This window comes from Oncorhynchus kisutch, linkage group LG21, assembly GCF_002021735.2.
Source record: "Oncorhynchus kisutch isolate 150728-3 linkage group LG21, Okis_V2, whole genome shotgun sequence".
Taxonomy (NCBI): Eukaryota; Metazoa; Chordata; class Actinopteri; order Salmoniformes; family Salmonidae; genus Oncorhynchus; species Oncorhynchus kisutch.
The window spans coordinates 3460810-3474937 of NC_034194.2; the positions used below are offsets into that span (position 1 = coordinate 3460810).

Below are 14128 nucleotides of genomic sequence, written 5' to 3' on the forward strand. Positions count from 1 at the left end.
ATAGCCACTGTCTCGCCGCCTCTGTGTGTATTGGTGGTGACAGGCCGGTGGGAGTTGATAAAGATATTTCAAAGGTTGGGAGACTTGGCACACAAACATTAAACAGACACACACACACACACACACACACACACAGACTGTCTGGCGCTGTTGTCACACTCACATTGTCAAACACATTTACACACACACACTAAAATCCTTAGATGCAGTGATTGAGAGACACACAGTTCAACATGTGAGAGTGCCAAGCCCCGGAGTTCATATCACCAAGCCCTCTGATGTGCTCAATCACCTCATCACCTCAAAGGACTTCAATAGCGCGGAGGGGGGACGCGAACGGTATCATACTTCCTGACCCTCTCCCCACAGAATAAATCGGTGTTATGTTACCCATCGGCATATGGTAAGCCGATGCAGCCACCACGGTTTGGACAGCATATGCAGTGAAAGTCATGAAAGGGAGGAACTGCCCCGGAGAGAGTAGAGGTACAAGAAAGCTGGCCGTGACCTGAACTTAACGAGAGAGAAGCTAGTTTGGTCTAACTGTTTCCCCTCATTTTCAACGTGAACTAGGGTTTTTTTCACTGCCTGGCTGCCTCAAGTTTGTAAAAAAATGGATTAGTCAGCATCGAAGTCACAACAGGTCAGCTTAAAGGCCCCAGAAAACCTGATTTAAGTGTTTGTTCAGAGGAAACTTACTTTGTCTCTGTTCCTTCTAGTCTCTTAGGGCCATAAATTGACACAGGATAAACCATCGGAAACGATGGTCTAATTATGTTCTCGCAGTAAACCCTGGTAAATTACCTTGTCAACTCTTGATCCCCTTTTGTTATTTTCTTTGCAAAATAAACCCCCGAAAAACCTGTGCTTTTTATTTTTTTGGTCCCTCTCGTGTGTCACCCTTCCAAAAAAGGACTCGATCTCTTCCTCGTCTGCGTATGAAGTAAGTTTGCTGCTCAAAGCTCCTTACCCCTTTTTCTCACAGTTAACCCCTAACCCAAGGGGTTGTGCTGCCAGCGTACAAAAAGGTCGGGAGGAAAGCATTGAGCTTCCTCCTGGTGTGTTGCCCTATTTTTTAGCAATTAGCCGTTATCCAGTAGCATGCTAATATGGACTAATGCTCCTTTAATGTCTTGTCTCATATAGTAGTGTGCATACTCTTATAGTTTGAACTTTTCCTAGTATTTCTATTGTTATTATTGTGAACAGGTTCGCTGCTACACGTTTAGTGAAATAAAATAACTTGTGATTAGCACAGGTTTTGGCTAATGCTAATTTAGCTAGAAGGATGTTATGCTAAAATAGACCTTTTCATAGCTGGTGGCACTTATCCCCTAGTAAACCTCCCCCTAAACCTGCATAGCATGTGTTGAGCACTAAAAGGTTACTGAGCTGCTCCTCTAGAACGTGCTTCCTTATCAGAATCCCCACCGTTAGCATTCGCCAGTCATAACTCCTCAGTGGTGTAGCCAGTCGCCTCACAAAACCCTGTTAACTATTAGCATACTTGTTATCTTCCTCCACAACTAACGACGAGTCAAAAGGAATAAAACCCTACAGCAGCACACTGAGATGAGCAGGACCTTTTCACTGTGTCTTTAGTCAGTAACTGAGTGTGAGAATATTTAACCTGCCCTTCATTTTACTTTCATTAAAAAGTGATTAGCGTCAGATACCTCCACGATTTCTCCTAATCTTGCCAATCTGTTTTCAAAAGTCAACCTTATCTGTGACATTGTTAGGCTATACGTGTACAATGTAGACTACATAACATTTCAGTTGATACGCTCCTGTGGTTAAATTGACCATGGTTATAATGCAATTATTGTGTATAGTCAGGTCAATATAATAGTTCCTTTAAAGTGTTTAAATGCTTTGCAAAAATAACCATTTCCCTAATAATCATGTTTACATCTGAAATCAGGCAACCTGATGCGACTTTTGATAAAAAATCGGCAATCAAAATGAATGTTCTACCACAGTGACCACGTTATTTTTGCAAAGACTATTTGAGTTCGGACATATAAAGTTTGTTTTAAAACTATAAGATGCATTCTTTCAGTTTTCACAAATGCACAACTGGAACACAGATGAAGCCGTTTACATGTCCTAATAATTTGAAAGATTGCTCAGAAAACCAGGTGTTTTAATCGGCGTATGCTTACCTCGATTATGACATTACGCCAATTAAGATAAGCAGAGTAAGGCGTTTACATGACTAATGCCATACGTGGCCTTCTGCCATAAGCAGTTTAATATTGAATTGTGTATTCATGTAAACGTACTCATTGTTAGACTCTGAAGTGGGCCGTATACTGAAGGTTTCCCACAGATTAGTAGATCGACATCAAAATAGTGTATGATGACATGATTTGTGTATAATACAGTATACTTATGTTTTAGACAATACAGTGCCTTCAAAGTATTCACACCCCTTTACTTATTCCACATTTTGTTACAACCTGAATTAAAAATGGAATGTCACAAATTTTACAAATTAATAACAAATGGAAAGCTCAAATGTCTTAAGTCAATTCAACCCCTTTGTAAATAAGTAGTAACAATGTGCTTAACAAGTCATATAATAAGTTGCATGGACTCACTTTGTGTGCAATAATAGTGTTTAACATGATTTTTGAATAACTACCTCATCTCTGTACCCCACACATACAAGTATCTCTAAGGTCCCTCAGTTGAGCAGTGACATTTAAACAGATTCAACCAAAGGCCAGGGAGGTTTTCCAAAGCCTCACAAAGGAGGGCACCTATTGGTAGATGGGTAAAAAAAAAAAAAAAAAGCAGACATTGAATAATCCTTTGAGCACGGTGAAGATATTAATTACACTTTATTTGGTGTATCAATACACCCAGTCACAACAAAGATACAGACGTCCTTCCTAACTCCGTTGCCAGAGAAGAAGGAAAGCACTCAGGGATTTCAACCGAAGGTCAATTGTGACTTTTAATAGCTGTGATGGGAGAAAACTGAGGATAGATCCACAACAGCATTGTAGTTACTTCACAATACCAACATAAATGACAGAGGGGGAAAAGAAGAAAGCCTGTAAAGAATACAAATATTCCAAAACATGCATCTGGTTTGCAATAAAGGTATTTTCAAGGACTCCCGAGTGGCGCGTTGCGGTCTAAGGCACTGCTTCTCAGTGCTAAAGGTGTCACTACAGACCCTGGTTCGATCCTGGGCTATATCACAACCGGTCATGATCGTGTCCCATAGGGTGGCGCACAATTGGCCCAGCGTCGTCTGCTTAGGGTGAAGGTGTGGCCGGGGTAGGCCGTCATTGTAAAATTTGTTCTTAACTGACTTGCCTAGGTAAATGAAAATAAGCAAATAAAGTAAAACTGCAACAAAAAATGTGACCAATGTACTTTTTCCTGAATACAAAGGATTATGTCACTGAGTACCACTCTTCATATTTTCAAGCATGGTGGTGGCTGCATGATGTTATGGGTATTCTTGTCATTGGCAAGGACTTTTTTTTGTAAAAAGAAACAGAATAGAGTTAAGCACAGGCAAAACCAAGAGGAAAACCTGGTTCAATCTGCTTTCTAACTGGCACTGGGAGACGTTCACCTTTCAGCAGACAATCTAAAACACAAGGCCAAATATACACTGTAGTTGCTTACCAAGACGGCATTAAATGTTACAGTTTAGACTTAAATCAGCAGGAAAATCTATGGCAAGACTTGAAAATGGCTGTCTAGCGATGATTAACAACCAACTTCAGAGCTTGAAGAATTTAGTAAATAATAATGTTCAAATATTGTACCCTCCAGGTGTACAAAGCTCTTAGAGAATTACCCAGAAAGACTCACAGCTGTAATCATTGCCAAAGGTGATTCTAACATGTATTGACTCAGGGGTGTAAATACTTAGGTAAATAAAAAATTATAGATTTAATTTTAAATATATTAACAAAAAGTTCTTAAAACAAGTTTTCACTTAGTCATTATGGGTTTTTGTGTGTGTAGTTGTGACAAAAAAGCAATTTAATTAATTTTTAATTCGGGCTGTAGCACAACCAAATGTGGAATAAGTCAAGAGGTGTGAATATTTTCTGAAGGCATTGTAAATATGGGTTGATGTATTTTTTGTTTTATTCACAAAACCACATGAACTCTGTACATGTCCCTAGTATGCCTTCATGATGGTCAAATACTATTAGCGTTGGCAGTTCTTATGTGTGTGAGTTGGTGCAGGTGTTGTTGAGATGTGTTCCTCGCCTCAGATACTGATACTCATTTATCAAAACACTAGTTAGTACATGGAAAACAAGTATTTGAGGAGAGGAACACGTCTGGACACAACACACGCATTGAGACACTGGAAATTAGTACCACCCGCCCAGTACAGACACACACACTTACTTGTCCTGTCGTTCCTCTCCCTCCTCCAGAGCAGCTCTGTCAGCGAAATTGACTCCACGCCCCAGAAGTCCGACGTCCTCTCCTCGTCAATCTCTGTAGCATCCGAACAGGATGTGAGTGTCCTGTCTCTCACACACACTTCCGTCCCGGCGCACATTCCTCCCATACATCCTTTCTTCATAGTCATTTTTCCAGTCAATTAATTAAATACATTTCTAGAATTAACATTTGACCTTAATCCTGAATGTAGCTCATTGAATGACTATCTTATCCCAGTAAAGCGTAGTTCAGTTTCACAGTGTAGAACCAGAGGTATTTTCATTAGGGTATGCAAAAGAAAATTGTGTTTTCTTATTGGGCAACTCAATGTAGTCCCTCCTTGTTTCAGTAAATTATCTTCCATTTGGTGCCTTATGAACACGACTCAGCTCTATCCTTTTTCCAGTCTGACCTGCTGACTTGTGAACTTTGACCCCTCTCTCTCCCACAGGAGCCAGTCCCCAAGCCCCCTGCTGATGCCCCTGCCGTCCCATCCCCTGTCTATCTGACATCGCTGCTGACCGCACCAAAGGTACCGCCTGGCCACACACACACACGCTGTCAGGTAGTCTGTAATGCTTGGCTATGTGTTGTTATCTCTCTCGTCTTGTGTGTTTGCGTGCGTGTGCCCGCAGCCCAAAGCTCACCATCTGAGCATCAAGACCTTCTCCAGCCCCACCCAGTGCACCCACTGCAGCTCCTTGATGGTGGGCCTCTTCCGCCAGGGCTACGCCTGCGAAGGTAGGTTTCATACACACGAACGGCCGCGCTCTCCGCCGCCATTCTCGGTGAGTTGGGGGACTGAGGAAACTATGGGTGGCATTTTTTTCCCGGCAAACACACACACTGAGTAAACAAACTGTAACATTTTAAATAAACAGCAGATCTGATAGTGCAGCTCGCCATTGTACTGCATGTATCCTTGTAAACTAATTCTCTCTCTCTCTCTCTCCCTCGCTCTCGCCAGTGTGCTCCTTCATTTGCCACGTGTCCTGTAAGGACAACGCCCCCCTGGTGTGCCCCATCCCCCCTGAGCAGGCCAAGAGGCCGCTGGGCATCGACGTACAGAGGGGCATCGGCACCGCCTACAAGGGCTTCGTCAGGGTGAGCACCTAGTGAAAGGTTATGACCATAGAAATAGAATGACTAGAACATGCATTCTGGCCGCATGTTGTGCGTAATTCAGTTACATGATAATTCACTACTATCATTTTTGGATGTTGTATCTAATGTAATTAATGTTAAGTTCATGTTTTAAGTATCCCTATACTTATTACGGTGCTTTCACTCTGTTATTAGTGCGCCTGTGCAGACGTTTCCCTTGTTGTTGGACCGGGCCTGAGTGTAATGGCACCTCTGTACTGTGGAGATACTGTGAAGTAAATGGTGTTAAACTGGAACCTAGTCGTTGTGTCATTGGGAGTTAACAATCAAAACATCTCAAATTCTGTTCAGCTTAACAAGATGGGAACTGTAGCGTGTATTCGAAATGAACAACATAAACAGACCTCAATTGAAAGGTTGCTGCTCCCCTCTCCGTCAGATCCCCAAGTCCACGGGGGTAAAGAAGGGCTGGCAACGGGCATACGCTGTGGTGTGTGACTGTAGACTCTTCCTGTACGAGGTGCCTGAGGGCAAGTCCACCCAGCCAGGCGTGGTGACCAGTCAGGTCCTGGACCTCAGGTAGGATCTGTGTGTGTGTGTGGGGCGGGGTGGGTGTGTGTGTATGTGTTTGTAACACTATGCTCTGTGTATGTCCACAGGGACGAGGAATTTTCCGTCAGCTCCGTCATGGCCTCAGACGTCATCCACGCCACCCGAAAAGATATCCCCTGCATATTCAGGGTAATCTTCGAACTGCAGCATGTGAAATGCTGTATGTCTAAAGTTATTATATTGACCCTTTTTATAATATATTCCTACTATGGGATGATGTTTCCTATCGGAGAAAACCCAATAAACTATCTCTAAGTGAAGTCATTATTGTAACACGTTCTGAAGGACGTTATAACGATGCGTTACTATGGAGCGTTGTATTGAATCATACACGTAATAAGTGTATCATAACACACTACCCTTCTTGTGAATGTTATTATATTGATTACTCTTATCATTTCACTCTAATCTACTGTTTATATGGGGTGTTTCATATGTCAAAGTCAATGCAAACAAAAATGAAATAAGAATAATTAAACATGGGCTTTATATAGCACTTTTCTGCTGCATTTCCATGGAGACTTTACCCCCACACCAGTGTTGCCAGTGTTTGTTGAGCTCCCCCCCTACTTTTTTCAATTCCCGCCTGAAGACATACCCAAATCTAACAGCCTGTAGCTCAGGCACAGAACCAAGGATATGCATATTCTTGGTACCGTTTGAAAGAAGACACTCTGAAGTTTGTGTACATGTGAATTGAATGTAGGAGAATATAATACAATGAAAAAAACAGGTTTTTTATTTTTATTGTTGTATCATCTTTAAAATGAACAAGATAAAACAAACATTCAGATAGGATGATGGGGACAATTTCAGTGAAAAATATAAGAGGGCAACAGTACTTGTGCAAAGTTTCAGAATGATAACTTCCAAAATGAGTGTGCTACATGACATTTATCATGAAGTCACCCAGGTGTCCCACACAAGTAGCCCAAATGTACCCAAGTGGGGGGTGTATTCTAACACACACACCCCAAAAAATGAAGAAAAAAATATATACATTTACAAAATAACATGGGTAAACTATTTACACACTTTCAATATTTGGAAGACCCTCGGTCCTCTATCAAATCATCAGCTAATATCTCAAAGTGCTGTACAGAAACCCAGCATAAAACCCCAAACAGCAAGCAATGCAGGTGTAGAAGCAACGGTGGCTAGGAAAAACTCCCTAGAAAGGCCAAAACCTAGGAAGAAACCTAGAGAGGAACCAGGTTATGAGGGGTGGCCAGTCCTCTTCTGGTTGTGCTGAGTGGAGATTATAACAGAACATGGCTGACATTTTCAAACGTTCATAGATGGGCAGCAGGGTCAAATAATAATAATCACAGTAGTTGTAGAGGATGCAACAGACCGGCACCTCAAGAGTAAATATGAACAGTTCAGGGTTCCATAGCCGCAGGCAGAACAGTTGAAACTGGAACAGCAGCAAGGCCAGGTGGACTGGGGACAGCAAGGAGTCATCATGCCAGGTAGTCCTGAGGCATGGTCCTAGGGCTCAGGTCCTCCGAGAGAGCGAAAGAGAGAATTCGAGAGAACATACTTAAATTCACACAGGACACCGGATAAGACAGAATAAGTACTCCAGATATAACAAACTGACCCTAGCCCCCCGACACAAACTACTGCAGCGTAAATACTGGAGGCTGAGACAGGAAGGGTCAGGAGACACTGTGGCCCCATCCGTTGAGACCCCCGGACAGGGCCAAACAGGAAGAATATAACCCCAACTCACTTTGACAAAACTCTACACAATATTGTGCTGCTGATGCCAGGTGCCATAGCAGTCTCTTTGTGCTGTAAAGCAGAGGGTCACCAAGCATGTGGTGTAGGTGATCGGGGACTTCATCTTGCAAAGAACACAGCGACGCCTCCATGCTGTGCCCTTTTTGCCCTGAGGAGCATCCATACCTGCAGAAATACATTTGGGCAGATGAACACCACTTGTGGCAGGAGCAGAAGGGACAGAGGTAGAGGGGTTCAAGAACGTGGTGCTGTAGTCAGCAAGCTCCTTGATGAGCAGTTCTCTGAAGGCTTTCTGTGAGAGGAAGGGCCTTCCACAGCTCTTAGCCATTTCCTTGTGTAGGATGAATGCATTCACCACAGCAATATCAATGAAATGATAGAAGAACATCTTGTACCATTTCATTGTCTTATGGAGAACATTGTAATAGCCGATCAGCGCATCTGATAGGTCCACACATCCCATGCTCTTGTTGTAGTCCTTTACTGCAGTTGGAATGGGGACATTTTTGGTGGTCCATGCCCCGGCACCATCCTTCACACGTCTGATGACATGATCCCAATTGATGGACTTGTGGATTATTGTGCACATCACCACCTCTCTGGTATCCATCCACTTTACAAACAGCAGGCCATCTTCACGGATCCATCGCATGGTCAGCCCGCTTAGGCATGTCGTTCACCTTCGTCTTCGGAAAGCCCACCATGTTGGTACGAATGGTGCCACAAGCCCACACTTCCCGCTTCCTAAAGTCTGCAAACAGGGTAGGGCTTGTGTAGAGGTTATCCACAATCAGTTTGTAGCCCTTCCCTAGCAGTTGAAAATCCAATAACTCCATTACAGAGTCATAGCTAAGTCCCTTACCGGTAGCAAAACTGTTCTTCCCCTCATAGACAAAAACATTGCATGTGTAGGCACACACAGAATCAGCCAACACAAACAGCTTGTAACCCCACTTGGTTGGTTTGTTTCTCATGTACTGTTTGAGGCCAATTCTGGCCTTTGAGGCTACCATCCTCTCATCTATTGACACATTCTGGGCTGGCTGAAAGTAGGTTTTGCAGGCCTCAACAGTGTTGTAGTAGAGAGGTTTTATTTTGCACAGTCTATCAAATGTTGCTGTGCCTCTCTTCTTGTCATTCGCTTCATCAACCTTTGGGTCACTGATGTGAAGCGTCTGTGAGAGAACCAGAAACCTTTTGCAGGACATAACAGTCATGGGGAAAGACGGTCGGTAGAGAGATGACGTTTTCCAGTAGTCCTTCAGGCTTTTCAGCTTCACCAGCCCCATGTAGACGACCAGTGAAAGGTAGCAGAAAAAGTCTGACATGGATATGGGCTTCCATGCTACCTTTTTGCCTGCTTGCTTCTTCTCCCCATACTTATTCGTGTTAGACACGAGCGAATCGACAACGGATTGGGTGAAAATAAGTTTGTCATACTCACCTGAGGTCCTGGCTCCCTTTTCGGCCTAAATGTTGGTTGAGGTGGCTCCACATCATTTTCTAGGACAGTGTGCCAACGCCCTTCTGTCCCTTCGTTAGCAGGCGGTACACTTCCCCTCCTCCGCTTCTTTGTCAGTGCCCGGGAGGTGTGGAGCCGGAGACAACAGGTGTCCGGCTGGATGAACCAGCTTCCGTGGGGGATGGACACCTTGGCACTGGGGGCTCTCATTCGGAGTCAGTGTCACTGTGAAAGAAAATGTTCAGTTAGAATAGTTTCACATATGAGCCCCTCTAGTCTTAATTTAGCTTTCCCTGACTTATTCGCCATGATGTTCGATATATAAACAGCTGAAGATGTGCGTTACCAAAAAGGGCTGTGCGTCACAAACTTGGCTCCTTCTAGTATGAATGTTCAATGGCGAATGACCGTCTTTACACAGGAGTTTACTACATGGGTTGGTCTTCTAAGACATAAACGTTACCTATTGCCGTTTACCTCAGATCATTGGCGATCTACCCAGCAAGATTTCAAGACAATCAGTGTTCATTGTGTTAAAATACAGTCAATCAACGAAACAGCGGGCAAATCTTTGGTGCACAAGGATGTCATTACTTGTTGTCTTCAAATCGGTTATTTTCAGTCAATACGTCCCGAATAAGTCCCGAAATGACCCATCAGGTTTGATTGATTGTGTTACAAACAAACCAGTTGATTGCAGTGAAACCAGATAATCGCATCGTATTCTTTCGCAGTAAATCCTTTTTTAAATCTGACAACGCAGTTGGATCAGCAAGATTCTAGGCTTTCGATACATGTGAGACACTTGTATTTTCATGAATGTTTAATTACTATTTATGTAGCGATCACCGTATGTTGTGGAATTTCAGCCCGCTACCGGGTTCCATGCTTAGAGAGGTTAATGGTAACTGTAGTGTAATTGTGTCCATTAGGAGTGTTGACACTGAACTTTGGGAGAGCAGAATCAACAACTTCTGCATCATCAAGACTGTTGCTTTGTGAGAAGGTGTTAAAGTTTGAACTCTGCCATTGTTTTGTAAATGCCAGCTAAAAAGTACCAGTGACCTGGCTTTTGCCCCAGGTGAAAGCAGGCTTTCCGGAGCCATGGCCCAGTGAAGCAACGGGTGCCGGCCCGTGTAGATGGAAACAGAAAAGTCTGAGCCTTTTGGGTAAAACACTGGGGTCAATCCTTTATGGAAATGCACCATTTGAAGGACCCAAAGACACTTCCTGTTATTATTAACCCTAATCTCTGTCCCAGGTGACATCATCCCTGCTGAACTCGCCAGTGTGCGCCGCCTCCCTACTGGTGCTGGCGGAGAGCGAGGCGGAGAAGAGGAAGTGGGTTGGCATCCTGGAGGGCCTTCAGAGCATCCTGGCCAAGAACCGCCTCAGGAACTGCGTGGTGCACGTCATGCACGAGGCCTACGACTCGTCACTGCCCGCCATCAAGACCATGCTCTCCGCCGCCATCATCGGTGAGTTGGAGGAAATGGGGAGACTGTGACATTTACGTCTCACCAACACAACTGCGCTGTGTGTTTTTGTGTGTGTGTGCGAGGCATACGACTCGTCACTGTCTGCCATCAAGACCACACTCTCCATGATAAGTGAGTAAGGGACAGTGGGCCTCTTATCATTCGTGACCAGCAAGACATTTGTGTAAATCTTTTCTTCTGATTACAGCTTTTACACAGTTTAGTAGCTGGAACAGGCAAAACGACAATATTCAAGGGTTAAATATTTGTTCAATGTCTTGTGAGTTTTGTTTATGCGTTTTTCATAGAAACAAATGTAAGGTATGTATTGATATATTAGTTCCAGAATGTGTGCAGGAAAAATGGAAAGGGAGAGAGAGGTGTATGCAGAGAATGTGTGAGTGTCAGAGAAAGTGTGACTGTTGACTGCTCTTCTCTCTGCAGATCGAGAGCGTATCGCCCTGGGCACAGAGGAAGGCCTGTTTGTAGTGGAGGTCACCAGAGATGGTAAGAACATACTTATACGACATCAGGTCATATTCACCCATAGGCCGTTTTCACATATGACATCCGATACCATGGTACGGTTTCCTGTCCGTTTTCACATATGACATCCGATACCATGGTACGGTTTCCTGGGCGTTTTCAGTTTGACATCCGATACCATGGTACGGTTTCCTGGCCGTTTTCACATGTGACATTCAATACCATGGTACGGATTCCTGGTGTTTTCACATATGACATTCCATACCATGGTACTGTTTCCTGGCCGTTTTCACATGTGACATTCGATACCGTGGTACGGTTTCCTGGTGTTTTCACATATGACATTCCATACCATGGTATGGATTCCTGGCCGTTTTCACATGACATCCGATACCATGGTACGGATTCCTGGGCGTTTACACAGTTTGACATTCCATACCATGGTATGGTTTCCTGGGCGTTTTCATAGTTTAACATTCCATACCATGGTACGGATTCCTAGTGTTTTCACAGTTTGACGTTCGATTCCACGTTACGGTTTCCTGGGTGTTTTTCGCAGTTTGACATTCGATACCTTGGTACGGATTCCTAGTTTTTTCACATATGACATTTGTTACCATGGTACGGTTTCCTGTCCGTTTTCACATATGACATTCGATACAATGGAACGGTTTCCTGGGCGTTTACACAGTTTGACATTCCATACCATGGTATGGTTTCCTGGGCGTTTTCACAGTTTGACAGCCCATACCATGGTACGGCTTCCTGGGTGTTTTCCCATATGACATTCCATACCATGGTACGGTTTTCTGGGTGTTTTCACATATGACATTCCATACCATGGTACTGTTTCCTGGCTGTTTTCACATGTGACATTCCATACCATGGTACGGATTCCTGGCCGTTTTCACATATGACATCCGATACCATGGTACGGTTTCCTGGGCGTTTACACAGTTTGACATTCCATACCATGGTACGGTTTCCTGGGCGGTTTCACAGTTTGACATTCCATACCATGGTACGTGTTCCTGGGCGTTTTCACAGTTTGACATTCCATACCATGGTACGGATTTCCTAGTGTTTTCACAGTTTGACATTCCATACCATGGTATGGTTTCCTGGGCGTTTTCATAGTTTGACATTCCATACCATGGTATGGATTCCTAGTGTTTTCACAGTTTGACGTTCGATTCCACGTTACGGTTTCCTGGGTGTTTTCACAGTTTGACAGCCCATACCATGGTACGGCTTCCTGGGTGTTTTCCCATATGACATTCCATACCGTGGTACGGATTCCTGGTGTTTTCACATATGACATCCGATACCATGGTACGGTTTCCTGGGCGTTTTCACAGTTTGACATCCCCATACCATGGTAAGGTTTCCTGGGTGTTTTCACATATGATATTCCATACCAATGTACGGATTTCTGGGTGTTTTCACATATGACATTCCATTGTACGGTTTCCTGGGTGTTTTCACAGTTTGACATTCGATACCATGGTACCGTTTTTCTTGGTGTTTTCACATATGACATTCCATAGCATGGTTACGGTTTCCTGGGCGTTTTCATAGTTTGACAACCGTTTCCTGGAGCAGTTGTGAAAGTTTGACCATATACGGTGTGCTTTCACAAGACCTGAAAATCACAGTTTCATGGTGCAATTTGCCGAGACGCTCATTCTGCATGACAGTAGCAAGCTAGCTTGTTTACAACGGGCAAAAAACGTTCCGCTCAACTGGCACGTCACGATACCTGTTACTTTGGTCCTGGATCTTGGACCCACCACAGGATTTGTTTCTACCCGAGTTCATTTACTTCTCACAAATGCTCTATAGTGCAGATCATAAGCTCCATTATCTGGATCAAACAGGGATATGTGAGAGCTCCCATCGAGGCTCAGATGATATGTACATAACTGGTTTTGTGCACAGCAACATGCAGACTCCTCCATGCAGCTCAAATTTTTTTTGAGTTCTATGATCACATGATGCTCTGCAGATGGTCATTCTATCAACAAATCTGTTGATAAGCAACTGCTTGCTAAGGTTATGGTTAGGTTTAGAATAAATGTAAGGTGTAAGGTTAGAGCTAGGGTTAAGGTCAGTAGATAGTTAGGTGAAATGTTACGGATGGACTTTCCAAATAAGTTGTTCATGGGATATGTGAGATCGCCCATAGAGGCTAAGATGATACGGAACATAATTACAAATAATTTGTCGACTGCAAGAAGCCCAAACAGATAGTCAAATATTCTAACACATTCATTTCAACCCTTGTATCTATTATGTATGGGAATACGAATACTTTCCAAAATTAAAATCACTTGGAGCTGATTTGATGATTTTTATTTGGCCCTTCAAGTTTTCTGAGCAATTGTTAGACATAAGTCTATAAAAACATAAAATCCGCTCCAGGTGATTTTAATTATTGTATTGGCTCACGGGCCGCCAGTTGGGGAGCCCTGCCCTACAAACTCCCCTGTTGACTCACCCCCCTCTCCCTCCTCCAGTGATCGTCCGTGCGGCTGACTGCAAGAAGGTGCACCAGATCGAGCTGATCCCAAAACAGAAGATGGTGGCCCTGCTGTGCGGACGCAACCGCTACGTGCACCTGCACCCCTGGGGGGCGCTGGAGGGGGCTGAGTCGGCCTTTGACATCAAGTTGACGGAGACCAAGGGCTGTCAGGCGCTGACCACCGGCGTGCTGCATCCCGGGGGACCCGCCTGCCTGCTGGCCGCCATCAAGCGCCAGGTCTCTATTTTACTTATGTATTTATTTACACATGCAAATTTAGTGACTAAAGTA

General features: G+C 43.9%; 1 protein-coding gene across 3 annotated transcripts in view; it reads left to right on the forward strand.

Moving 5' to 3' along the window:
* Positions 1 to 14128, forward strand: part of LOC109866486 (serine/threonine-protein kinase MRCK beta-like) — a 145945-nt gene that overhangs the window by 105759 nt on the left and 26058 nt on the right. For 2 of the 3 annotated variants that reach the window (XM_020455177.2, XM_031800327.1), the window contains exons 21-30: positions 914 to 943; positions 4419 to 4502; positions 4880 to 4960; positions 5064 to 5169; positions 5396 to 5532; positions 5972 to 6111; positions 6192 to 6273; positions 10614 to 10830; positions 11275 to 11337; positions 13833 to 14074. In XM_020455177.2, the coding sequence (XP_020310766.1) occupies positions 914 to 943; positions 4419 to 4502; positions 4880 to 4960; positions 5064 to 5169; positions 5396 to 5532; positions 5972 to 6111; positions 6192 to 6273; positions 10614 to 10830; positions 11275 to 11337; positions 13833 to 14074 (1182 nt within the window). The remainder of the gene's footprint in view (positions 1 to 913; positions 944 to 4418; positions 4503 to 4879; positions 4961 to 5063; positions 5170 to 5395; positions 5533 to 5971; positions 6112 to 6191; positions 6274 to 10613; positions 10831 to 11274; positions 11338 to 13832; positions 14075 to 14128) is intronic. The other variant, XM_020455178.2, reaches the window with a different exon arrangement.